This window comes from Simochromis diagramma, unplaced genomic scaffold (genome assembly GCF_900408965.1).
Source record: "Simochromis diagramma unplaced genomic scaffold, fSimDia1.1 OVJJ01000171.1, whole genome shotgun sequence".
Taxonomy (NCBI): Eukaryota; Metazoa; Chordata; class Actinopteri; order Cichliformes; family Cichlidae; genus Simochromis; species Simochromis diagramma.
The window spans coordinates 1,451,341-1,477,659 of record NW_024387222.1 but is presented as its reverse complement, the minus strand read 5'-3'; the positions used below and the strand labels follow the sequence as shown (position 1 = coordinate 1,477,659).

Here is a 26,319-nt window from a genome sequence, read left to right as displayed (position 1 = left end):
TCTCAGCGGCTCCAGAAGCGTTCAGGTGAGAAAACCAACGCTAACAGGAAGACGTGAAAGGTCTCAGAGTTTACACTGTGCACTTTATTAAACTTTACACACAAAGACAGGAAAACATCTCAGACACAGGAACAGCGCAAGACCACAAAGTGGTCCATTATTTTTCCAGCTGCAGAACAAAACATTTCTCTGAATATTTATTTATGTAAGAGCATCATTCAAAGTCCTGATATTTTATATGTTTATGAGGGGAAACGGTTTTAATATGTATTTAAAATATGCTGAGCTTCAGTGGTGGTTTTACCCATCAGTGCTGTGTACCTGCACATGTCTCTAATATTATGACTTCATATTGAAGATGCATTGGACACAACATTAGAAACACCTCTTAATGTAAAACAGTCCAGCATCAGCTGGAAACACGAGCTCAGGAATTAAAGGTTGTAGTTTCCCCCCCGTGTGTGTGTGTGTGTGTGTGTGTGTGTGCGCGTGCGTGTGTGCGTGCGTGTCAGGCGGCCGGCTGAGGAGAAGCACGAGGCTGACCAAAGTGACGAGCAGGTACGAGGCCTCCAACATGTTCGACGGCATCAGCACCAAGTAAGAAAGTCCTCCTGACATGTGAGGTGATGGAGGTGCAGTAAAAGCAGTGACGTAGAAACTGAGATGAGTTCAGGTTATGATGCCATCAATGACACTTTGATTGTTAACCCTGAGACAGCCAAAGAAAGAAGCACACAGAACAACAGCTCTGTTTGATCGTCCCTGCTGGGATTCACGGATGTCTTTGATACATTAAAAGTCTGAAGTTTAACCTGAGCAGCTCAGAGTGATGTGATGAATGAGGCCACATGTGGCCGTCCGCCGTGTTTGCACTGATCTTTATGCCACAAACCTGTACGATTGTGATAATACGGTAGATTGAATCGTGGTGACGTCCACGCTGTTCTCTCTGCAGCGCCGCCAGGTCGGTCCTGAACAGGATGGACAGCATGAAGAAGAAGAGGCGGCTCAGTAACAACAAAGAAGGAGTGAGTAGAGCCGTTAGAGAGGATCAGTGACTATAAGTATTTATAAGTATTTATCCTGCCTGTTTGCACAAAGAAACGTCTCTGTTCAGTTCTCAGTTATTACAGGCAAAATCATTCCTCTGGACACGCTCGGGTAGAAGGACTGGACTGAAAATGAGTGAAAAAGAAAACCTTTTTCAGACTTTTAAAGAAACGAGGGTCAGCACAGTACTGTAATTAAAGAGCTCACAGATGCTCATCTGTATAAGCGAGGACTCAAACCAGACGCTGTGTCAAGTATTTTCTGCCACAAGTCAGAGGTCATCAAAGGTCACGACCCCGTTGACCAGGAGTGACATCGGCCCAAACAGTGTGCTCAGATACAGACAGCTGTGCGCTGGTCACCAGCTGTTCTGGGGTCAGTGTGATCGTCTCCATCATCACAAACCGTCTGAGTCTTTTTCTTTCTTTAAGGATCAAATAGAAAACATGAACAGAGGACATGTTTCCCTCACCGTAACCTTTTGGCATCATTACCCAGACTGCACTGCAACACAAACATCTAAGGCAGCTGCAGTGTTTATAAAGGCACACGCGTGTGTGCGCTTTGTGGCGTCACTGTTGCCGTGGAGCTGTGTTTATGTTTTTACGCTGATAATCAACGCTGAGAGTTTGTTTACATCCCGAGTCAGCTGTAAACCCTCAGCTGAGGCCGCCGTCTCAGTGGGCGCTGCCTCTCTTATCAGGTCTTTATGAGGGCGGTGGACCCGGCTGCACCCAGCCCCCCTCCCACTGCTCGCGGCTTGTGGGGAGGGGGCAACGTCTATATCAGCTGGCACCATATTGGAAAGCAGCCGACAAGCACCAGCCCTTATTTTGTGTCCACATGTTCATATTTCCTCCTCACATGGAGTTTCTGCTGCTCTGAATGAGTAAAACAACGAGAGTCGTTGAGACGTTTGTAATCAGAGTGTGTGAAGTGTGGCGTGTGCTTTACATCCTGTCAGAGAACAACAGCGGGCTCACAGATCTTCTGTCCCAGCCGTGGATGTTCACACCAGTCAGGTTTCTAATAATGAGTCTGTATGTGCAGTAATCCCAGTGAACCAAAAGCTTGCCTGAAACTCTCAGTTTGGTCAAGTTTTCTTCTACTCATGGATCTGTGTAATGTCTGAGTTGTCAGAGCTGTGACATCACACAGGCCCACAGCTCTGTGTCCACAGTGGGAGTTTGTGTTTATATTAGCGGTTCTGAAATGTTCCTCAGTAACGAGTTAACTGATCTGTGAAATGTCCAAAAACAGTCCCATCCCTCGTTGTCACGTTGGTCACTTTAATCAGATGCATTACTTGGATAAACACAGGGATGATTAACTGATCGTTACACACCTGATAACTGATACATTTGCAGAAGATCTACTCTAAAGCCCAGAGGAGTAAAACACCAGTCCCACTGCGAGGAGAGCTCAGCGACAGCGAGGACAGCCGAGGTCAGTGCAGATGGTTAGGAGCAGAGGAATGATGATGAGAGGGAGACGTGGTGGTAAAAACGTCTTCTCTGGTGTCTCCAGGGGCGGGCTTTGACGAGGACAGCAGGAAGGCCGTAACAGCAGATGAAGACAGCAACTGCAGCGTCGGCCACAACGTTGATGCCAAACTGAGCCGAGCCTCGTCGCTGTACCGAGGCCCGACCAGCGGTCAGTACGCCGCTCCAAACACGCCGTCTGTACATGCTGAGTAATGCAATAAAAACCCTAAAAGCCTACAAATCGGTGAACAACGGGTTCTTCAGGAGAAAAATAAAACCACACACTTGAAACGTACTGAAGCTCCAGCTCTGATGATTTTGTTTTCTCTGGTATCGATTAGACGTCCTGAGAGGAACCTTCCCGGTCAGCGCCTCCGGAGCGAACACGACCCGCAGAGCAGCCTTCAGGTCAGAGCGTGGACACGCCTTTCCTCTCTCCTTCAAATAAAGCAGGACACAGCTGAACGCTGAAGTATGATGTAGTCTGAAGCAGGTTGGCTACACAGGCTAAACCCTCGAAAACTCAGGTCACACTTTTTCTGCATTCTTGTTTTTATTTATTTTCCCTCACAAATGTTCCTGTATCCGTTTGATCCTGAGGGGCCACCATAGACTGACGTATAAACTGTGACATCACTGGCTTTTAAAACCTTTACAAACTTGCTTTTAAAGTCCTACGATTTCACCAAACTGGAGCTCAGCCCTGTAAGTGCTGTAACCTCAGCAGCCATGCTGTTGGTCAGCTGATGTCATCAAAAATGCTCCAGCAGCACAAACACAGTGCCGAGGTGGGTGATGTAAAATCTCCGCCTTCACTACAGGAATAACAGATCTTATCATCATCACCAAAACTTCACCTGTTGGATGCTTCACCTTCATCCGTCACACTCAGGTCTCTGTTTCTTCCTGCAGACCCACTAAGAGCGCCTGGTCCAAACAGTCTGATGAAGACTCTGATGATGAAGAGGAGGAGGCCCCTGACAGGTCAGAGACAGCCAATCTGATTGGATCATCAAACCACTTCCTGATACATCGTCCATCATCAATGCTTTTAACTGTGAAGCACGAGGCGTATGGAGTAGATCAGATGTGGTTTGCTGCCTGTCTTACTGAGACTTGTCTCTCGCTCTCAGCTGTCTCCCACTCAGCCTGCGTACCGGCAACCTTTTGGGAACCCGCAACGACAAGATGGCTGCAGGAGCGGGCCTGGCGGACATCGATCCCATGGCCATCGACCAATCTGTGAGATTAAACCTTAGATATGTTCTCCTGTGACCTCGTGTTTTACACATGATTCACAGAAAAATCTTCTAATTGTGTTGTTTTGTTCTCCACCTGATCCTGTTATATCCTTCCTTCCTTCCTTCCTTCCTTCCTCAGGTGGGTTTTGACAGTATTGGGGGTCTGTCAGGTCACATCTCAGCTCTGAAGGAGATGGTCGTCTTCCCCCTTCTCTACCCTGAGGTCTTTGACAACTTCAAGATTCAGCCTCCCAGGTGACACACACACACACACACACACACACATGTCAGGTATTCATGTCTTGTGGGGACGTCTAATAGACGTCATGCGTTCCCTAGCCTCTAACCCTAACTTTAACCTAACTGTAACCCTGAGACTAAAATCCCTTCAAAGTCTTTGGTACCAGAATGTTGGTCCCCACAAGTATAGTAAACTTTCTATATTTGGTCCCCACAAAGATATGAATACACGCTTGTGTACCCCAGATTCTAAATATATAAAGAAACCTTCAGAGGTGAGTGATGCTTGATGCAGGGACATGATGAGTTTACCTTCTCACAAAGGTAAATGTGTGCTGTAGTAGTTACTGAGTCCTGCTGAGACTGCAGCTCAGAGGAAACATGAGACTGAATGATGTGAGTGGGCCGAGGTCAAAGGTTGGACTTCATGTTTTTAAGACGGATTACACAGTGAACACGCTCCACCTGCGTCTCTCTGCAGAGGGTGTCTGTTTTACGGCCCTCCCGGGACGGGGAAGACGCTGGTTGCACGGGCGTTGGCCAACGAGTGTAGCCACGGCAACAGGAAGGTGTCCTTCTTCATGAGGAAGGGAGCCGACGTCCTCAGCAAGTGGGTGGGCGAGTCAGAGCGGCAGCTGCGGCTGCTGTTTGAGCAGGTAAACGTTCACCTGAGTCATACTGAAGCAGGAAATATGATTTGAGTGAGTTTAATGAGTCTGAGCAGAGAGAAGCTGCTTCTGAGCAGACGCTGTGACCTATATCTGCATATACATCCGTTTGTGTCAGCAGCACTTTAATACTCTGACAGTGTCTGTGTTAGAAACTTTGAAATCAAACTCGTTAAACAAACCCTGTGAATTTGAATTCATTTAATTCATCGTGAACAGGTTTAAAGTGTGTGTGTGTTTGTGTGTGTGTGTGTGTGTGTGTGTGTGTGTGTGTGTGTGTGTGTGTGTGTGGGGTCCTCAGGCGTATCGGATGCGTCCGTCCATCATCTTCTTCGATGAGATCGACGGTCTGGCTCCGGTCCGATCCAGCAGGCAGGACCAGATCCACAGGTCAGTTTCAGCTTCTCCACACGTGTCACCTCAGCGGTGTCAGAGTTTGAGGTCCAGTGTAACGGGTCAGAGGCGCCGCCGCCGCTGTAGATTAGTAATAATCTGTTTGTAAAGTTATTCCTGACACAAAGGAAACGTGTGCCGGACTAAATAAATGGAAATCCTCGCAGCTCCATCGTGTCGACGCTCCTCGCTCTGATGGACGGGCTCGACAGTCGAGGGGAGGTCGTTGTGATCGGAGCCACAAACCGGCTCGACTCCATCGACCCTGCCCTGCGGCGGCCTGGGCGCTTTGACCGCGAGTTCCTGTTCGGCCTTCCCGACAGAGAGGTGACTCTTTACTTTATTAGATTTTATATATTTTCAGCTGCATCCATAATCTGTGCAGCGTCATAATCTACCAGCATGGTTGTGATGAAGGGAAGTGATTGTTTCAGGATCAGGATGTAAACGTGTTTGTTTCTGCTGTAAAGTTTTACCGTGGGAGTCTGAGGCCGCCTCTGCTGGAGCCTCTGCTGGACATCAGAGGAACTGCAGCAGGGACCTTAATTTAGGTGTGTGTGTGTGTGTGTGTGTGTGTGTTTCAGGCTCGTAAAGACATTCTGAAGATCCACACTCGGCAGTGGAAACCTCCTCCGTCTGAAGACTTTCTCGATGAACTGTCAGAAAAATGTGTCGGTGAGAAAAATGGCAGCAGCTTTTTTTGTCTCAGGAAAATGAAGTTGTTTTTTTTATTGGTAACCTGACTTCCTGAGCCTCCGTCGCTCTCAGGTTACTGCGGCGCTGATATCAGGGCGGTGTGCACCGAGGCGGCATTGTGCGCTCTGCGCCGACGCTACCCGCAGATCTACGGCACGTCCCAGAAGCTCCTGCTGGACGTCTCCTCCATCGCCGTCAGCAGCTGCGACTTTGCAGCAGCCCTGAAGAAGATGTCGCCCACCTCGCACCGCTCTGCCGCCTCCCCGGCCAAACCGCTGTCCCCTGTGGTCCACCTGCTTCTAGGCGGCGCCCTGCAAGAAATCCTCAATGCCCTGCAGAGGATGTTTCCACACGCTGAGGAGGGCATGAAGAGGAAGAGGGAACCAGGTGAGCCAGAGGCCAAAGTTCTGCTGTGTCTACACATCACTTCCTGTTTACAAACTTCCTGTTTCCTGTGTCAGACCTGACCTCGGGTATCGTCGATGACACTTTGATGTTTGACGAAGACGAGGGCCCCAGCATCTCCAAACCCTCCAAGAACAAAACCTTCCTGCACTTCTTCAGGTGAGCCTTTATCCACACCTGAGGGGCGTGACTATGAAGTGAATCACCATGGTAACAGAAGCCGAGTCTAAAGCTGGGTCAAAGCGCCACATTTTCACTGATTCCTGTGATCCGAGGTTAGATTCTGTGTGTTAAAGTGCAGTAAAGGTGCCGCAGCAAACACTGCGTTGCAGTATCGCAGGTATGATTTATACGTGTGCGTGATTTATGTGTTCATCTGGTCATGTAGAAAGCAGGGATGGCCTCTATAAACACTGCGTGCTCTCATCGATTATCTCCCCCACGCTGCATTCTCTGATCCTCTCCCCCGACCTGTAGGAGTGCCGTCAAACAGCCGACGTCTCACCGCCCCAGGATCTTGCTGGCAGGTCGTCCTGGCGCTGGTCAAACCTCCCACCTGGCCCCCGCCATCCTGCACGCTTTGGAGCGTTTCACCGTCCACAGCCTGGACTCAGCGGTGCTGTTTGGTGTCAGCAGCACCTCGCCAGAGGAAGCCTGTGCACAGGTGACTCCTCCAGACATGTGCATCTACAGGTCGACACGCATGTGCACACAAACACAAACACACTTCATAAAAACTTCATTTAATCGTTTTAGAAGTGTTAACAGGCGGCTCTGTGGTTCTTTCTGACTCTGTAATGTTTTTAATTATTTAAAGCAGCCTGTCTGTGCCGGACAGTCTCAGGATGTGAACTTTGACCTTTCCCCTGATCAGGTGTTCTGTGAGGCCAAGCGGACGTCTCCCAGCATCCTCTACATACCGCACATCCAGCAGTGGTGGGACACTGCGGGGCCGGCACTGAGGGCATCCTTCCTCAGCCTGCTGGGCAGCATCCCGTCCTTCTCCCCCATCCTCCTCCTCGCCACCTGCAGCGTGTCCTTCCAGCAGCTGGACCCAGAGGTGAGGACTGAAGCTTTATCTTTCCTTTGTCCCTCAGCTGTGTCCCTGTGCGTGGAGGTTTTACAGGTTTTTATCTTCGATGCTGTGCCGCTCCCAGATTCAGAGCCTGTTTCGGGAGGACTACGGGGAGGTCTACGTCCTCAGAGTTCCCACCCAGCAGGAGAGGACCAGCTTCTTCCAGGATCTCATTCTGAACCAGGCGGCCGAGGCCCCTCCCTCTAAGAGAAAAACATGTGTGTGACTCCGCCTTCATGCTGCGGTTGTTAAGCCCAGAGTGTGATAGATCGCTCACTCTTTCCTCCTCCTCCTCTCTCAGTATCTCAGGCAATGGAGGTCCTCCCCCTAGCTCCACCGCCGCCTCCTCGCAAAATGTCAGAGCAAGAGCACCTCCGCCTGGAGGAGCAGGAGGAGGACGTGCTGCGAGAGCTCCGTCTCTTCCTGCGAAACATCACCGAGCGCCTGTCTCTGGACCGCCGCTTCAAAGCCTTCACCAAACCGGTCGACATCGAGGAGGTGAGAGTTTGAGAGAAAGACACGCCGACATCTCAGTTTTAAGGTCGTGAATAATTAAACAAACGGAATCGGATCAGTTCACGCCTTCCTCCCAGCTCCACGCCGTACATGTTATTAAAAAAGCGTGCAGCAGATTCAGTGCAGGTTGATGAGGTCAGATGGCAAGACCAGACTCACGGGTCAGCAGTCGTCTTAGCTGAGCCCGGTTCTGTCGGAGGTTTCTTCCTGTTAAAAGGGAGTTTTTCCTTCCCGCTGTCGCCACAGTGCTTGTTCATGAGGTCGCCTGACTGTGGGCTGTTCTGTTTTCTTTATATTATTGCAGGGTTTGTATCTTACCAGATAAAGCACCTTGAGGCAACTGCTGTTGTGATTTAGTGACATATAGATAAAAGTGAATAGAATGTTGGAACAAATCCACACATTCAGCATTCACTAAATCAGATTTTAGTTTCCCATCAGCACGCGGAGCAGACGTCAGAAATGTTTACTACAATCACGTCAGACCGCAGCCACACGCCGACACCGTGCATGACATCATGATTGGCCTGTTTCCTGTTCTGACTGTTGATTGGCTCATTGGTGTCAGGGGAAGGCCAACCAGGGGTTTATAAAACGGAAACAACGCTGCCGCTCTCGCCTGTTCGATCTGTGAATCAGCCCAGAGTATTTGTCTCTGCTGCCCCCGAGTGGCCAAACCAAACACCATCAGCAGAAACCCTCCTTCCTCTCCTCCAGGTCCCCGACTATCTGATGGTGGTTAAGAAGCCCATGGACCTCTCCACCCTGCTCACCAACATCGACCAGCACAAGTACGTCACCGTCGGCGAGTTCATGGCAGACGCTGACTTCATCTGGAAGAACGCTCTGGAGTACAACCCGGACAGCGACCCCATGGGTGAGACGACATCACCCGTGACCGCTCTCTTAGTTTGTCCTCTGCCCCACAGTCTCCTTCCTTTTCTTAAGTTTCTTCTTCTTCTGCTGTCTGTATGAGACAGACGGAGCAGGCGTCTCCAGGTGGAAACATTTCCACAATGGGCGGGGCTATAAGTTCAGCTGTTGGGTGGGGGGAAAAAAATCCTTTTCTGTTTGTCTGCGTCTGTTTGAGGAGAGACGAACTAAACAGAAGCCGATTTCTCAGCTGGACTCACCTGCGGAGAGGTGATAAAAAAACCTGTTTGTTTTACTGTGTGTGTGTGTGTGTGTGTGTGTGTGTGTGTGTGTGTGTGTGTGTGTCAGATCGCAACATCCGTCACCGAGCGTGCGCCCTGAAGGACACGGTCCGCGCCATCATCAGAGACGAGCTGGACGAAGACTTCGAGAGAGTCTGCGAGGAGATCAGAGAGTCGCGCATCCACAGAGGTGAAACTCAGCCAGATGTTCACGCCTCATCCAGCTGCTGCTAACAGTGTACTGTCAAACTTTATATTAAGACTTTTATTTTGGTGACAGCTCTGATGGTGGCCAACCCGCAGGAGGCCGATGGCGTCTGCAGCTCGGCGTTCTCCAGAAACACTCTCCAACGTAAGTTCACCCCTGAACTGAAACAGCACGGGGCGGCTCAGAGTCTCTGCGCACTGTTAGTCACAGACGTCAGCAGCTGCTTTACAAAACTGTTAGAAATATGAGTGACGTGAGAGCAAACCAGCAGACATCACATCAGGTCTGATCACCGTCAGGGTCAGCGTGTGCACCAGTGAGCCGTCAACCACCCGTCAGGTTCTCCTCAGCCACTGTTAGCAGTGCTGATAAGCCCCGCCCCTACTTTTAATTGGTCCGTGAGAGAGAAGTGACAGTTGATGAGTGCACCAGTTTCACTTCCTGTTTCAGACTCTGGACTCGCGTACCAAACATTAGGACATCAGGCTGCTCCAAAAATATTCTTCAGAAGTTCTCAAAACTCAGCTGCTTTCACAAAATGCCAAAAAGATGACATTTAAATCACAAAAACAGTCGATTTTATAAGATTGTAACCATCAAACTTTATAAAAACCATAAGTAATGAATCAGTTTTGATTCCTGATTCCTGTGATCCGCGGTTAGATTCTGTGTGCAGTAAAGGTGCCGCAGCAAACACTGCGTTGCAGTATCGCAGGTATGATTTATACGTGTGCGTGATTTATGTGTTCAACTGGTCATGTAGAAAGCAGGGATGGCCTCTATAAACACTGCGTGCTCTCATCGATTATCTCCCCCACGCTGCATATATATATATATAAAGTCGTCTGTCAGCCAGCGAGCTGATTCTCCTCGTCTGTGGATCTACAGAAATGTGTTTTTTCTTTGGGATCGCCTCCTCAGAGCAGCTTTTAGATCAAATGAGAGTAAAACAGAAGTCGTCATGTTAACGATGGATTCACAGACTCGCAGCAGGACTGAGGCTCCGGGTTCGTCTCACGCTGTGAAACGTCTGATGAACAGAGAGCTTGGCGCTTCTTTCGGCTGCTGCGGCAAAAAGCTGCTTTTAAAAACGTCTCAGTGAAAGCGAAAGCAGCGAGAGCAGGAAGCCACAGTGTTTGCTCAAACGTGAGAGCCGCAGGGCAGGCGAGGACAGGAAGAGGCAGAGAGGACGAGAAGTGACCTTTCTCTCTAATGACCTTTACTCTTCCTCCTCCCCGCTCCACCCCCACCCCCACTTCTGTTTTCCAGCTCGTAAGAAGAAACGTTACAGACGGCCCCGAAAGTCCAAGTGGAGCACCGGCGTCATTAAGAAACCTAAGAAGAAGAAGAAGGAGGAGGAGCCACCAGTCCCATCCTCCTCCTCTTCCTCCTTCACCTCCCTCTCCTCCATGTCCAGTAAGTTCAGCTCTGAGTCGAGTGCGGAGGAGGTCAGAGCTGCTGGACGGCGAGCGGTGAACGGGTCTGCTGGTGCTGGCTCGTCCAGCCCATCAGAGAGCAGTGACGGCGGCCTGAGTGGGTTCCATCGCACCCCAAACCGCATCACAAGAGCCCACAACGGAGTCCTCACGAACGGGTATCACTGCCACACCGAGCCGGTTCATCGCCAGCTGGCTGATGGCGTACCTGTAGGCGTGCGTCGAACCCGCTCATCAAAGACCCTCCCAGGCCCGGAGACTGTGCTGAACGGCCAGACCGCAGACAGCTTAGGTCTGTGCGCGTGAGCACGAGCAGTGCGAGCGCCTCGCTGTACTAACCGACTCACTGGACCGCTTCAGAGCGCAGCCGCTGCCGATCGAGCTTCTACAGGCCGCCGCTTCACGCTACGAGGCTCCGCAGCGCTCCGGGCATCGAGCAGGAGGAGCGTGTGAGGTGTCAGAGCCGGCTGCTTTAGTCTGAATGAAACGCGCTGCAGGAGCGCTAACGCGGCTCTGTGGTTCAGCACACACTGTAAATAACACACACACACACACACACACACACACACACACACACACACACACACACACACACACACACAGCGGAGCTTTGCATCTGTAAATCTGATGGCTGCATCACGCCAATCAGACCTGACCTGTTAGCTTCCGCCTCCAGGTGTGAGAACACTGCAGTTCCTCTGACGCAGCGCTGAGTGGTGTTTTTAAAATTATCTGACCAATAACACGGCTGGTGTGTGTGTGTGTGTGTGTGTGTGTGTGTGTGTGTGTGTGTGTGTGTGTGTGTTGCAGCTTTCTAACAAATCAGAATATTAATCCCAAAGAAAATGATGTCTACCGTTAGCTGAAAACTCCACAGTCATTTCTTTTTGCCATAACCTGGTTGATTCCAGCTGTGAAGGCATAGAGTTGGCTGTTTGTGGGAGGCACTGCAGGGTAATGCCCTCTTCCTCTGCTTGTCTTCCTCCTCAGAGAAGAGCAAACAGTCTGAGTCGAGGGCCAACAAGGCGGCTTTGGAGCAGGTGTTGAGTCGGGACAGGCCGGAGCAGCAGGAAGAAACTCCACCGCTGATCGTCGATCGCAGCAAACTGAAGGTGAGTCCCAGCTCGCCTCTTTAAGGGGCTCAGACTGAATACAACGTGACGCTGTGTTCATTAGAGTCAGCGTTCATCAGTGAGCAGATCCTGGATCAGCGTGAAGAGAATAACCTTCACACTGTACTCAGTGTGACCGTAAACCCATCAACGCAGAGTTAACAAGGTCACAGACACAGCTGGAGCCCCCTGCTGGCTGTTAACGTAACTGCAGATTTACATGTCCAGCTTCGTTTCACTCTTCATACCTGGATGGTCCGTCTGAGTTTACATACAGAGTGAAGTGTACTTGACAAACATGAGGAACAAGAAGCTGCGGCTGTCCTGCTTTACCGGTCAGACGCCTTGAGTTTGTCCTTTTACGATGAGGAGGAAGCTCTTCTTCGTCTCCGTCTGCTCTCAGCGAGTCGTCAGGAAGCTGAACATCAAGGAATCTGCTCATGTCTGACTGGAGGAAGCCGTCTGCTCACATCTTCAGTCTGCAGCACCAACGGTTGAAGAGCTGCTTTCAGACCGGAAACAAACAGGAAGTCGCACAGCATCCCCTCCCCCACCCCAGCAGCCAGTAATGAATAAAAGCTGCTCACAGGTCTGAAAGCAGGGGCCGTGGGCCCCACGGGCCTCTGCAGGCACCACCTCAAACCGGTTTCTGTTTTCCAGGAGCTCCTGAGGAGAGCCGTGGCGAAGACGGATGGCGCCGAGGTGGAGCCACTGGAGAAGCTTTACGCCCGGCTCGCTCAGTGCATCTACCGACACAGAGACAACTGCAACAAGGCAGAGCTGCTGCAGGTACGACGCCCACAGAGACCCAGAGGGCGCTCATGTGACCTCAGTATAAATAACTGATTACAGTAGCTACTTTATCAGGTACCAGCCTCCAGCCTGCAGCGCACAGACACCATCAGCACATTTTCAGTTTTCTCACTTTTGTTTTCCAGGAAATGAAGACAGAAATCGATCGATTCTCCTGACCTCCAGCAGCTCGACTTCAATAAACCTCAGTGTTCAAACAAACGCGTCGTTCATTCGTCAGGAATCGTTCAGTTTCTCCTCTCAGGTGTGCTTTATCGCAGTGCTTTTCAAACAGTAATACCATGTTTATCTCCATGCTGTTTGTCTGATGTCGCTTTAATAAAGTCTCTGTGAGCGTGAATGAAGCCGCCGTCTGTTTCCTGTTCAGCTGACCGCTGAAAGCCTGCACATGCGACTCCAGCACGAAACCACAGAATAAAACCATGAAAACATGCAGCTGGGGTCACAGGCCTCAGAAGAGTTGACAGAAACGCAGATGCTGGGAAACGTCAGTATCTGAGTGTTTACAGAGAGCTGGAAACAGTTTCAAGGGCTTCAGACTCAAAGAGCTTCTTTCAGTTTCTCACATGAATCCGTTAGTATTAAATAAAATAAATGATATTAGTGATTTGTAAGTAAGGCTAGAGTTCAGTTTATGATGGTGGATTTTCTCTCCTGTGTGTGTGCGTGATGGTACTTTTACTCTGAAAGTCGGAGCGCAGCCATGTGACGTAACCACAAAGGCTCTGCTCGTGCCCTCCATGCTCATATATATATGTGTGTATATTTAAAAAATAATTAATTAATGTCACACACTGACCTCAGCACGCTGACAGACGCTTCCGCTTTCTTCAAAATAAAGTCTTTTTATACATTGTTAGTGGTTTGTCGATGCCACGGTGGAATGAGTGCTGATAAGTGATCGTCATTAGCTTTCATTTAAATATATTTTCTTAGTTTCCTTTCATCTACATTGCGCTTGCGCGTACTTTTATTTTGACTGAACACATCCCAGAATATGAAACGCTGTAAAACAAACTTATTGTTTTTACTTGGAAGAAAACACCACCCAGGGCTGGAGCCTGTGCCGCCGGTGTTGTGCCAAAAAGTGATTGTCTGCCAAAAACTGATTTCCGGTATTTGCCAAAAAGCGATTGCTCACATTTAAAGTGCTATAAGTAAGTTGTTGGGCTATAATATGTTAAACATATGTCAAATGCATCCCTTATGGATGACATAAAGTCATCTTGAGCCACAAACAACATTCGTGTAACAAGATACAAGCCGCAATCAGTTTTTGGCAGCGACTTTTATATAACATTTATTTATGCAGTAAAAAAAATCTCATTAACATTAAAAATGTCTTTTGTAAGAGTAAGTTGCCCAACAGGACAGCAGAAATGGCAGCAAATATTACGATAGTTCTGTAAAAATATTTTAAGTGGGGATAAAGGACCGGATTGGTTATAATGTAAGTACAAGTTGTAAAGATACTTTAAAAACAGATAATTTTTTTAATTCTTTATGTAACCCCTTTGTATCCCCTGTTCACCGAAGTCTATTTACGAACATACGTAAAGATATTACACATAAAAAATACACAGAAACACTGGAAATCAGTTTTTGGCACAACACCGGCTACCGCAGGGCGAGAGGCGGGGTGCACCTGGACGGGTAACCAGGCTGTCAGGGGGCTAACACAGACAGACCACCGTTCACTCACACAGTCCACGTAGAATCACCAGGTATCCTAAACGCTTTGGACTGTGAGAGGAAGCTGGAGTACCTGGAGATAACTTCCACACAGAAAAGCCCAGAGGATTCAAACCCACATCCTAAACATTATTACACTAACTGAAATTTAAAATAAAAAATAACAAAGGATCATTTTTAAATGAAATATTTCTAATACTATTAGTGATATGTAAGAACAGCACCGCAGGTTGTAGGTTTTGTGAGATGTAATTAGTGTAATTTAACGTATTTAAATGGGTTTCGTCGCTGTGGTTGTTGACTTCAACTACAGCTGTGAGTGTGTCAGTTACACAGTTACCCACACAGTTCATGTTACTGGCGTTTCTCGTGTTTGCGTTGATGCTCTTATTGCGAAAAGCTCAAACCGGATACATTTCTCGGCCGTTGCTCGCTTGTAGTGGCGGTATGAAAAATGGCCATCGTCAGATTCGGTGAACTATCGGACCCATTTCACTTAAACGGTCCGTCTCATTAACAAAGCGCGACAGCGAGCAATGCGAGTCGGAGCGGCGACCGGCCCAAACCGGAGCTAGCCGGCGGTAGTTAGCATGTTCCCCGGCCGCTGGAGCGGCTCTGTGTCCGGCTGAAGCAGATGGGAGCCGCGGTGAAATCAAGCAAAAGGCGGAAGACTGCGTATCAACAGACACGGCTACAGCTAACTGTTCGCTCCGACATGCAGGAAAACGGAAACCGACAGTGCAGGTAAACACGCCCGGGCTCTCAGCAGGCTGCTAGCGGCGTCAGCTGGAGCCTGCTGCCCGCTGCAAGCAGCGGAGCGTCGGCTAGCACAGCGCGGAGCGGCGGGGCTAGCTAACGTTAGCGGGAGGATGTTCAGTGAGGACAGGGGAGATATTCGTGGAGCTCTAACATGTTTACGTGTGTGCTGGGCAGGAAGTACACCGAGTACGAACCGAGCCCCCACACCGCCGAGGCAAGGTACTGAGTACTGCAATCAGTGCTGAGCAGAAGTATCAGAAGTACCTTCCCTGCAGGAAATGTATCTCTGACTGAAGTAGTACTGGTAACGGTTTGTAAACCGGTCCCCAAACTAAGGCCTGGGCCCCTCTGAAGGGTCACCAGGGATCATACGATGATTAATAAGAAAACAAAAGGAGGACTTTGGACTAATCAATGATCCCGATCTGAAGCTATCAGCTGTTTACAGCTGTTTCAAAGGAATAAAGCACAGACTTAATTAAGTAGAGGCTACAGTCAAAGCAGGGCAGCAACAAGTGCAAATATCTACCTCAGAAATGCAGTACAGCAGCAGTATAAGATTAGGATATACTGCAGTAAAAGTTTATTTAGGTCTGCCACTGTACCAGACGCATCTCCAGGGTGCACAGTAGCAAAGTTACACTGGCTTTGGTGGAAAACTGCTTTCATTCTTTTATATCTCCCTGATGTCCCACAGTGAGCTGTAGGGTTAGTGGTCAGAGTTGTTACTCATGGAAAGGATCCTGTGATCATCCCCCACACTGGCACTATTTTAATTATGATGTTGTTGTTGTTGTTGTTTTGTTTACAGTATTTAAAATCACGTGTGGTTTTCTGCATACTCTGCATTATTGCCCCTAAATCCACGGCTCAAAGGAAAATGAAATCTTTAGGGTCACCATGTTTCTGCCCAAACAAAGTCAGGCAGCTAGGAGCCTGACATAAACAAACAGAAGAAGAAGCCATCAGCTGACTCAGGCTCCTCCCCTTTCACCGATGTTAGTAAAAAAACGAATTAAACCAAAACTGGGACTATTGGCAACTTCTGATTTTATTAACAGTTAATAAACAAAACTGTAGAAAGCAGCTGAGGAGACAGACCCAACCAAGACGGCTTCAACACCTCTGGGTTTGTTTGTGTACGGGGACGGCGGGTTAATTAAGTGGTAATAGAAACACTGTCACGTGGTCAGTAACACCTGATATGTAATATGACAGAATAATGATAAAGACTTTAGGAGTTAAATTTATCATCTAAAGGATCCTGCTGTCATACACCAAAGCTGTCTGTAGCTGTAGTTATGAAGGTTTATGTGACTAAACTATTTAACGCTCATACATTTGCTGTTTATGCCCAAAATATTCGTTTAAGTAATTATTGCTGTCGTCAGTGTAAGATAAAGCCTCGTTGGATTATATAATCCAGCAGTTTGCAAAGTGGGACAGACCATGTCAGCGTAGGCTGGCCGTACTTTTCACCATAGCTTACAGGACAATGTGCTGCCCTCTGGTGGCATCTTCCTGACCTGCAACTCGGAGCAACAGAAAGATTATTTGTTGTTGTTTTTTGTGTGTGTGTCTTTTTTTTTGTATCCTCTGAGAATCAGACTGATTTCTGCGGCGTGACACTGTTTGTGTTGCCCTCGTTGCCCTGTGGCTACCATGAGCAGTTGCTCTTCTGAGACAGGCTAGTTAACTAGTCAGAGCTGCGGAATAACGAGCTGTCGCCCTCCATCTTTGCTGTAAAAGGACATTTTTTTGTGTGATGTGTTAACAAATGGATCGTTGAGTTTACGATACTGAGCGTGGTCGTGATCAAGCAATCATAGGAAGGATTCACTGATGGTGCTGGAACAGTTTAATAACTGATTTCATCAGCATGAACGTGTTTCAGCATTTACAGCATAATAACTGCACAGTTCATTTAAAAACATGTGACTTCACTGTATACAAAGCCTCTGACAAACAAGAGCAATGAAGGAGGATGAAGGTGGAGCGACCCGTACGTGATAATTTAACCCTTTAAGACCTACCATAGAACCAAGTCCGCCAGAGCTTATATTATTTTTTTTACATGCTGTGGAGCCATTTTCAGGAGCATTTCAAGTTGCTATACATCAATACAACTGTTATAGCCCAAATTCTAATAATATGTATGCATTAAGTCCATAGTAACTACATAAAATGCAAAAAAGTGCAATAAACTACAAGAAATTTGAAATCTTTTTTTATTTTTTTTTACATATATTTCTACTTGGAGAAATTTTAAATACAAAAAAGTTGCAAACAATAGTTTACAACAACAGGAAATTTATTTTGAGTGTCTTCATAGTTTTATTTTTGTGATACACCAATTTTTATATACTGCAGAAAAAACGAAAAACAATCCTATGATGCAAATTTGCAAAGAAAACAGCATCAAAATAAAATAAACTATTTCCAGCTGTGCAATTTGAGTTCTAAGCATCCCAGCAAGTATTCAGAAAAGCATAAAGTCAAACATGACTTTTAAAAACAGCAGTATAGGCTTTTAAGGCCTACAAGTAAGAAACTACATTTTCCGCGAAAATGACGTCACTTCCGGTTTCGGGCAGGTAATGGCGGACATGCGATAGTTCGCACTGACGTCTATTTCAATGTAGGAAGTGTTACAAACAGCTGATCGGATCGGCAAAGTGTGTTTCTGGAATATTATGTTTTTGTTGCTGCAAGCGCTTTTTATGCAGTTTTTGCAAAGCTATATGTGGAAGGAAACTGTGACCGAGGACAAGCTGATGGCATCAGATGAAAGTACAACTCCTCCGGTTTCATATGCAAAAAAATTATTGCGCTAGCTTACAGGGTTCCGGTTCTACAGGGATTTAAAAATAGTTATGGAAAACGGAGCGTGCCCGCTCCGACCGGCTTTAAAGGGTTAACTGCTGATGTGTGATCTTAAAGAACAGGTGGCGTGATCGTGGGGATGTGCTCTGAGTAATGATGCATTTCTGTGCCACAGGGTTTAAAGACAGCGAAGGGAACATTTCGACTGGTGACCTCCTCCTTTATGGAGCCACGACAGGACGGCTTGAACTGAGTCGGCTCCAACACTCGGCTGAACGCGGCGCTCACCCAAACTCAGGATGGCGAGCAGGAGGAAGTCCACCATCCCCTGCATGGTTCCTCCCCGAGAAACTGTGGACTCGGACCAGGAGATGGAGGATGTAACAGGCGCGGCGGATCCAGAGGACAGCAACGGCGCGGCAACCGTCTCCTCGGAGGCTTCCGGCTTGCTGGAGGAGCGAGGAGAGGAGGCCGACGGCAGGCGTGACGTCGCGGCGTCGGACCCCTACCTGGACTTGAATGCAGCGGAGGGAGGCTACGAGTGCAAATACTGCAGCTTCCAGACGTCGGAGCTCAACCTGTTCACCATGCACGTGGACACGGAGCATCCCGACGTCGTCCTCAACACCTCCTATGTCTGCATGGAGTGTGACTACCACACCAAGAGGTACCGCGCTCACACCACCTGACAGGAAGTGCGTTTATTTAAAAAGAAATGTGAAAGATTAAGAGCCAAAACAGTCCAGATCCAGGCCCTGAAGGCAGGTTAGAGTAACTGATAACACCCAACACACCAACACGTGTCAAAGTTCATCATCTTCAGACAGAAAAACGCCAACAGAGCGATTATGGCTCCACTCGTCCATTTTTAATGTTTCATTTTTAAACCTCCTGTAAATGCACAGCAGCAGTCCTTGTCCCAGCAAGCAGAAGGAAACAAAACTTTCATTCACTTCCTTAAAAAAACCCACAAACACAGCAGAAAGAGCGATTTTTAATCTCAACAAAGAGACGATTAAAAAAATCACTGTTTTAATCCCTAATTTCAGGGCTGAAAGCTGCTACTCAGTGCCGTTTACGCCAAGATGTAAAAATGATCTGTAACTGAGCATCAGCACTGTGGACTTTACCATAGTTTGAGTTCTAAATCTCCTTTTTTGCTTTATTTACCCATGATCCTCTGCTTCCAGCTACGACACGCTGCTGGCCCACAACGCTCGGCTGCACCCGGGCGAGGACAACTTCACGCGGACGATGGTGAAGCGCAACAACGAGACCATCTTCCAGCAGACGGTGAACGACCTGACCTTCGACGGCAGCTTCGTCAAAGTGGAGGAGGACGAGGCGGAGGAGACGGCGCGCAGAGGCATCGCCTTCAGCAAGACGCCCATCATGAGGAACAAGAGCCGAGCTGAGCCCAAGAAGTTCACCGCCGCGCACAAGATGGCCGTCGACGATGTCATCAAAGTGGAAAGCGACGACGAGGATGACGACAAGGAGCCGCCTGCGCTGTCGCCCGCGCCGACGGCCCCCGCTGCCGTCGCCCCTCGCCTCATCCCCGTCACCGCGCCGCTGCAGGTCCAGGCCGTGCCGCAGAGCATCGTGGTGAACAGCCCCAACGTGCTGCAGATCAAAGGCGGGGCCTCCCCCGCTGGTGGCGGCGTGCTGCCTCCAGGGACGCTGGCGCAGGTTCTGTCAGCCCTGCAGAGCCAGCAGAACAGCACGCAGACGCAGCTCCTCATCCCCATCAGCAGCATCCCCACCTACAACGCAGCCATGGACAACAACGTCCTGCTGGTCAGCGCCTACAACAGGTAAGCACACCTGAGGTACACCTGAGGGGCGCTGCACACATGGAACCGCCCACTGATTGTAGCTTTTTGTATACTTAATCACTGTCAGACAGTTGGCTCGCTCTTATTTTGAAAGGCCAGCTGTCGCTCATGCTTTATCTTATTTTACTGCACTTCTCTGTGCACCTGATGATATGAAAAAGCAGCCGACCCGCCCGGTTACTACACCCGCATTTACTGCATCAGTCACAGCTGGATGGAGGCTGGGTGGTAGCACAGACGGGTGGAGGTTACTGCTTTGCTCCACGAGCACACAGACGTGTTTCTCGGTGTGTAATCCCGCTGCCGTTTCAGTGTGTGTGCTTTTTGTGTCGCAGGTTTCCGTATCCCTCGGTGTCGGAGATCGTGGGCCTTTCGTCACAGACCAAGTTCAGCGAGGAGCAGATCAAAGTCTGGTTTTCTGCTCAGAGGCTCAAACACGGAGTCAGCTGGACGCCGGAGGAGGTGGGTGCTTCAGCAGACGCTCACACGCAGACTGACCGGCTGCAGTTAAACTTCCCGTCACGTCTGATGTTGTTCCGGTTACCACGCGAGAGTCTAATTTGATCAAATATCCCGAGTTTGTGTGTGAGCAGCCTGAAGGACGAGTCTCAGCAGGTCCCACAGCTCTGAAAGGCCACCAGAGGCTGTTCAGCAGTTTGTTTCAACGTGTCGCTGATGCTGCGTCTCCGGGTCCATCTGCAGTCAGCATCAGCGACACGTTTCCTTCACAGTTTACAGATGAATCCTGGTAAAAGGAAGAATCTGCTCCTATGTCAGATTTACTCTCAGAGAAAAGCATCAGGAAACATTATTGTGCTGTTGAGTGTCACACTGTGTGAGTAGAAACTGCATCACTAACTTCTTCCTGGATCATTAAAAAAAAGTGCTTGAGCACAAAGGTGGTCCAGTTTTTAAGAACTGCAGTTAATGAGTGTTTATTAACTGCTGCCAGACTCGTCAGGTCGCTTTATAAAACAGGTTTTTATAGGCCGTCACCGCCTCACTGATCATGTGACTCCCGGTCAGATTGTGTTGTGGCTGATGATGATGATTGTGGTTGTTCAGTTTCCTGACAGGAAGTCGTTCTGGTTGTTTCGTAGATGTAGAATAAGTCTGTGGCTCTGAGGAAACCTGAGGCAGGAACTTGAGCAGTTCTGAGAAACATCTTCACTGCAGCATCTAAACAATAACTCCCACAACTTTAATAACTTTAGAAAGTCGGTGATGTCACACCTTACCTTTGACCTTCTACTGCTCCTCTCTGCAGGTGGAGGAGGCGCGGAGGAAGAAGTTTAACGGCACAGTGCAGACCATCCCTCAGACCATCACCGTCATCCCCGCTAACATCGCCGCCACCACGAACGGCCTGCAGAACATCTTCCAGACGTGTCAGATCGTCGGTCAGCCGGGCCTCGTCCTCACTCAGGTGGCCGGGAACAGCGGCGCAGTCCCCGTCGCCTCTCCCATCACGCTGACGGTCGCGGGTGTCCCCGGCAGCCAGCCCAAAGCCGCCGAGCCGTCTACGTCCGAATCGAATGCCGAGATGTCGTCTTCGTCGGCCGGCGTGTCGCTCGGTCTGGACTCGACCACAAGCAAGCCGAAGAAGTCCAAAGAGCAGCTGGCAGAGCTGAAGGCGAGCTACAGCCGGCGGCAGTTCGCCACCGAGGCGGAGATCTCGCGCCTCATGCAGGTCACCAAACTCTCCAAGCGAGCGATAAAGAAGTGGTTCAGCGACACGCGCTACAACCAGAGGAACTCCAAGGACCACCACAGCCTGCTGCTGACGCAGGCCACGCCTGGCAGAGCCGCGGCCGGCGGCGGCCGAGGAGGAAGGAGCAGCGGCGGTGGCATCAGCATCAACGATAGCAACAACAGCGACAACACCTCCACCATCGTCATCGACTCCAGCGACGACGCCAGCGACTCCTCGCCGACCTCGGCCGGCGCTCCGGGCTCAGCCGGGTCCTCCAGCGACCTCCGCATTAAATTCCGCCACGCCTTCCCCGACTTCACGCCGCAGAAGTTCAAGGAAAAGACTCCGGAGCAGCTGCTCGTGCTGGAGGCCAGCTTCCAGAAGTCGGACACGCCCTCAGACGAGGAGCTGAGCCGGCTGCGGGCAGAGACGAAGCTGACGAGGCGCGAGGTAGATGCCTGGTTCACGGAGAGGAGGAAAATACCGTCGGCGGGTCAGTCGAAGGACAGCGACGCAGAGGGAGACGACGAGAAGGCGAAACCGGCCGCCGCCCCTTCGCCCTCGGCTCAGGAACGACAGGGCACGCCTCCCATCAGCAGGAAGTTGGTGAAGAAGACGCCGGAGCAGCTGCACATCCTGAAGAAGGCCTTCGTCCACTCGCAGTGGCCGACGCCCGAGGAGTACGACCAGATGGCGAAGGAGAGCGGGCTGCCGAGGACGTACATCGTAAACTGGTTCGGAGACACGCGCTACGCCTGCAAGAACAGCAACCTGAAGTGGTACTACCTCTACCAGAGCGGCAAGGTGCGCTCGCAGGAAACCTTTTTTGTGATGTAACACAAACGCCACGCTTCATCTCCTGGTAACATCTGACGTTTTTTTTTCTTGTTCCAGGTGGACGAGGCGTTGAACGGCGGCGCAAAGAGCCAGAAGAAGTCAAGGAAGCGTTTCCGTGGTTGGTCCAGGAGGACGCGCCGGCCGTATCCCTGCAAGCGCTCTCCACAGGGCGGCGACGGTGCCATCAAGGTGCGTTTTTAGAAAAAAAAGAAAAATTCCTACTCGGCTGGCCATCGCTGGGCGAGAGGCGGTACAACAGCCGGTCTCTGAACTGCTGGAGAGCAGCTGGAGAACTCGAGTATTCAGCTGGATTTTAGCAGGTCGTCTGCCAATCAGGGCGCTGGTTCGAGCCCCGGATCGTCCACATTTCACAGTCCAGCCTCTCCTGGACTCATTGTGTAGCAAATGTGAGGATTATAAGTGACTGAAGGTGATCTTTGTTCCTCTTGCAGGTGAAGTCCGGTAAGGCTTTTCTGAAGGAGTACTACCTCAAGCACCGAGCCCTGAGCGAGAAGGACCTGGACGAGCTGGTGGCAAAGTCCAGCATGAGCTACGAGCAGGTCAGAGACTGGTTCTCCGAGACCGCCAGGAGGGCGGAGGAGGGCACGGAGCTCTTCAGCGATGAGGAGGCGGAGGAAGAGGACGAGGAAGAGGAGGAGGAGGCGACGGCGGAGCACGCAGACAGCGAGGGAGAGATGGAGGTGAAAGAACAAGGAGAGGAGGCATCGGACGACGACTGCGTGGAGGAAGACGAGAAGGACGCAGAAGAGGAGGAGGAGGATGAAGAGATCCAGGAGGGATCTGAAGGTTTCAGCCAATCACAGCCTCAGGCAGAAGAGCAGACGTGAGCAGACAGGTGAGCAAGGTTTTCAGTTTTATTCCTTTTTTATTTCCAGAGATTCAGCAGAAACTAAAACCAGGAAAATTACCGCAGTTTGCAGACGCGTGAGTCGACGAGCAGGTAGAAGCAGTTTCTGTTTCATGAAACCTTTTGTCCTCAGTCGACCCAACTACAGATAAGAAACAGATAAGAACCACAGCCTGTCAGCACAGGAGGAGCTGCCTGATATTACAGCTCCTGACTGGTTGAATCTGCTCTCTGCAGGGACATGTGCTGCAGTTCTGCTTCTACCAGCTTTGTCTCCTGACTTCAAATAGACTGAACTTTATTCATATAATAGTCGTTAACAGGAGACAGACTACATGGCCCGGTCTTTAACACTGCAGCTGTGCCACAGATTTGATGTTTGCTCCACTTTGCAGTGGTTGTTCAGGAGATTTCCATGTTTCTGTTTGATTTCTGAGCTTTGAACTGAATCCAGTGCAGTCAGTGTGTACAGCGCTGACCCTCCTGTGGGTCCCTGTAGTCAGTGCACCGTAGGCACGTCCATGATTCTGATTGGTCAGATGCTGCAAACTTGGCCTCGGGTGAAGGTGCTGAAAGCCATCTCACCAAACCCAGGGCTGACTTCCTGAGTCGCCTCCATGTAACGCTGTTGGGATAACAAGATGAATCCTGAATGACCCGGCGTGTTTCTCCGTAGTTACCTGCCTCTCTTCTCCCCACCTGTCCTTCCTCAGGTTTATTGTTGCTCCCCCCGCGCAGAGATGACAGAGGATGTGGTGTTTCTCAGTTGGTGGTTCGGGACCCAAAGATGGCTGCGGTAAGGTCAGATGGACATTCGCTTGTCGAGCGGTGGGTTGGAGCCTCGGAGGCTTTGGGTCGCGGTGCAGCTGAGAATCGCCGCGACGGAGGACAGAGCGTGTGGATTTAGTCTGCCGGGGACCGAACGGCGCTGCGATTCAGCTCTGCTCCTGTACAAACGACAAGCTTTTACTCTGACAGCGACTCGGCTTTTACTCAGATTTTCATACAGAACTAAAAAGAAATCAGCGTTTGTATAAAGACAGAAGTCCAGGACATTTCTCAGAGGTCAGACCTCGCATGGTTTTCTCTTTATTAAAAGGACTTTTTTCAGAATAATGGAGGAACCGCTGGACGTTTTTTCCGGAGGGATCGTCCTCCGGCCCGGAAACACTCGGCTCCTCTGAAGACGAGGTTTTTAAAACCGCTCCGATAAGTCGGATCAGTGCCATTCTGTTTCTACGATTGTTTAAATAAAGACAAACGCAGCGCTGGAAAGAGACCCACAGCAGACCTTTTGTATTTTTCCAGGTGATTTCTTAAAGTCTGAACAACATAAAACATATAATGGAAGCTGAATCTGTTTTTGTTTTCAGGCGTTCGGGTTCAGTTTCAACATCATTTCAGTTTGAACCAAAACAACCAGAGAACACGTGACGCACCGTTAACGGGAAAATCCACTTTAAAACTCAGAGCGTGCTCAGTTTTACCCTCTGCGGGGTAACCACAGACGAGCACGCCTCGACATAAACAGATTTTTGATTCTCGCTGTTGTTTACTCGCTGGTTTGAAGCTTCTAATCAAACTACCTGCATCGCGACTGCACCGCTCACACCACCAGCATCCACGGATGGTGTTCGACGGATGCCGGTCCAGAGGGTTTCAGCCTCAGGTGGGTCTCGCTCATAGATCCCAGGATGCTAGAGGAGCGATCCCGTTTGATCCTGGTTACAGAGCGCTGCTCCAGCTCGTCCTCCTGTGGTGGGGGCGGGGCGGCTCCGGTCCCTGCAGGGCTGCAGTGCGAGCTTGGTTTGTTCCCTTCAGTGGACGGAAGATCTGGGCTGAGCGATGGCCTCCACCTCTGGGTTGGTCCACTGGGTTGGTCTTCAGCCGCAGGTCAGCTGGGTCCAGAATCAGCGAATCAGCGGGCTGGGAGTGAGAAGCCGCTCCAAATTTGTCTGCAGGAACGGGACAGCTTGTCTGTCAGTTTTCCAGATGCTCTGCGTTCCCTGACCCCTGCTGACGGGCTGCGAGTGGTGACCGCAGGTCGGTCGCCTCCTGACCGCCCTGAAAGGAGGCAGCCGAGGTGGCTCGGACTCACGAACACCTATCAGAGGTGTGGCCAGGACACACTGGAGAGGTAACAGGTAAACAGCTGTGATCCAGCTCAGCGCTCGGACAGAACAGGGACATCACCGGACGTGTCACAGAGCAAAAACTAAAAGTTCAGATGGAAGTGGATTTTTCCTTTAACGCTGTGCGGACACAGACTCGCTGCTCGGATGATTTTTTTCTGGGTTTTTAAAAAAAAAAAAAAAAAAATCGGAACTTTACAAACCGATGAAGTTGAGAAACGTTTGAACCCGAGCGCCGCCTCCTCGTCTCCTCGTCCAAAAAGCAAACACACACAGGCAGGTGCGCTCTACTTCAGGAAACAGGCAACTTTACCTCAGTCGGTTAAGCTACAAACTCGGCAAGATTGTGACATTTACACTCGACGACAGGTTTCTCCTTTACTGTATGCATGAAAATAATTATGTCTTTCAGACGGCGTTCGCCACCACAGGCAGCGAATCGCTTCAAAGAGGAACAGCAGAAGAAGACATAGTTATTACTGCGTTTATTAGCTCAAATACGGGTGAACTAGTTAAACGAGATCTTTCAGGTTTCCTCGAATTAAAGACGATATTTTAGGGACAATAAACCACCAGGCTCAGTTCTTACGGGAGCTTTTTAACTTTTCATATGGGGGGAAAAAGCTTTTATTTTGCTTTTCTGTGCTCTTCCTGTGGTGAGGGAACCTCGTAGGTCTCTGATAGGATATGCAACCATCAAGGAACAATCAGCAGGTGGAGGTGGGCAGTAAAATCTTCTCTGTAACCTTTCAACCACTCGTCCTCTTCTTCTTTAAATCGCTTTAATAGTCGACGGTTTTTAGTAGTTAATTTATTTATTATATCTGGACTTTCATGGATCTTTTTTTGTCTGCAAGCAAAAAATAAAAAGTGAAAAAACGAGTTTGTTTTCCTGTTTTATGTTTGTGTGAACGCGTTTTATCTTCATGTTCCAAATACAGTCGAGTCTTTGTGCCTCTGAACGAACTCATAAAGATGTAAACGATCAAAAAATGTCTCGAGTAAATAAAACTGACAGATATTGTTCTCAAATTATGTCTGAAACTGTAACTGCTGTAATTTACCTTTAAATTTAAAAAAGGAGTTTTTCTCCATAAATCCTTCAAACATTTGATGTTTTTTGTTTTTTAGAAATCATTTACAATAGATGGCACACTCGGGTCTTTCAGCATCTTTACTCCGGCCCGCG

The 26,319-nt window shown here is 49.4% G+C and overlaps 2 protein-coding genes across 4 annotated transcripts; both read left to right on the top strand.

The window, feature by feature from the left end:
• The first annotated feature begins 6 nt into the window (after positions 1 to 6).
• On the top strand, positions 7 to 13,268 carry LOC120746618 (ATPase family AAA domain-containing protein 2-like). Of its 3 annotated transcripts, XM_040052039.1 has the most exons (26): positions 7 to 25; positions 513 to 597; positions 956 to 1,028; positions 2,418 to 2,496; positions 2,578 to 2,703; positions 2,876 to 2,942; positions 3,447 to 3,518; positions 3,668 to 3,776; positions 3,915 to 4,030; positions 4,497 to 4,671; positions 4,985 to 5,073; positions 5,244 to 5,403; positions 5,661 to 5,751; positions 5,845 to 6,159; positions 6,234 to 6,336; positions 6,655 to 6,841; positions 7,052 to 7,237; positions 7,335 to 7,470; positions 7,554 to 7,750; positions 8,486 to 8,645; positions 8,990 to 9,112; positions 9,203 to 9,274; positions 10,400 to 10,858; positions 11,557 to 11,678; positions 12,339 to 12,467; positions 12,617 to 13,268. In XM_040052039.1, the coding sequence occupies exons 2-26, from the start codon at positions 575 to 577 to the stop codon at positions 12,647 to 12,649; spliced, it is 3,402 nt and encodes a 1,133-aa protein (XP_039907973.1). In that variant the 5' UTR covers positions 7 to 25; positions 513 to 574; the 3' UTR covers positions 12,650 to 13,268. The 3 variants fall into 3 exon arrangements, with proteins under 3 accessions (XP_039907973.1, XP_039907974.1, XP_039907975.1); XM_040052040.1 differs by lacking the exon at positions 10,400 to 10,858; XM_040052041.1 differs by lacking the exons at positions 7 to 25; positions 513 to 597; positions 956 to 1,028; ... (1 more) ...; positions 2,578 to 2,703; positions 2,876 to 2,942 and adding an exon at positions 2,966 to 3,322.
• A 1,135-nt stretch (positions 13,269 to 14,403) lies between these two features.
• Positions 14,404 to 26,012, top strand: LOC120746604 (zinc fingers and homeoboxes protein 1-like). Its single transcript, XM_040052026.1, has 8 exons — positions 14,404 to 14,927; positions 17,941 to 18,432; positions 18,956 to 19,579; positions 19,936 to 20,062; positions 20,868 to 22,097; positions 22,188 to 22,319; positions 22,583 to 22,986; positions 23,712 to 26,012. The coding sequence occupies exons 2-7, from the start codon at positions 18,065 to 18,067 to the stop codon at positions 22,976 to 22,978; spliced, it is 2,877 nt and encodes a 958-aa protein (XP_039907960.1). The 5' UTR covers positions 14,404 to 14,927; positions 17,941 to 18,064; the 3' UTR covers positions 22,979 to 22,986; positions 23,712 to 26,012.
• Positions 26,013 to 26,319: the final 307 nt, after the last annotated feature.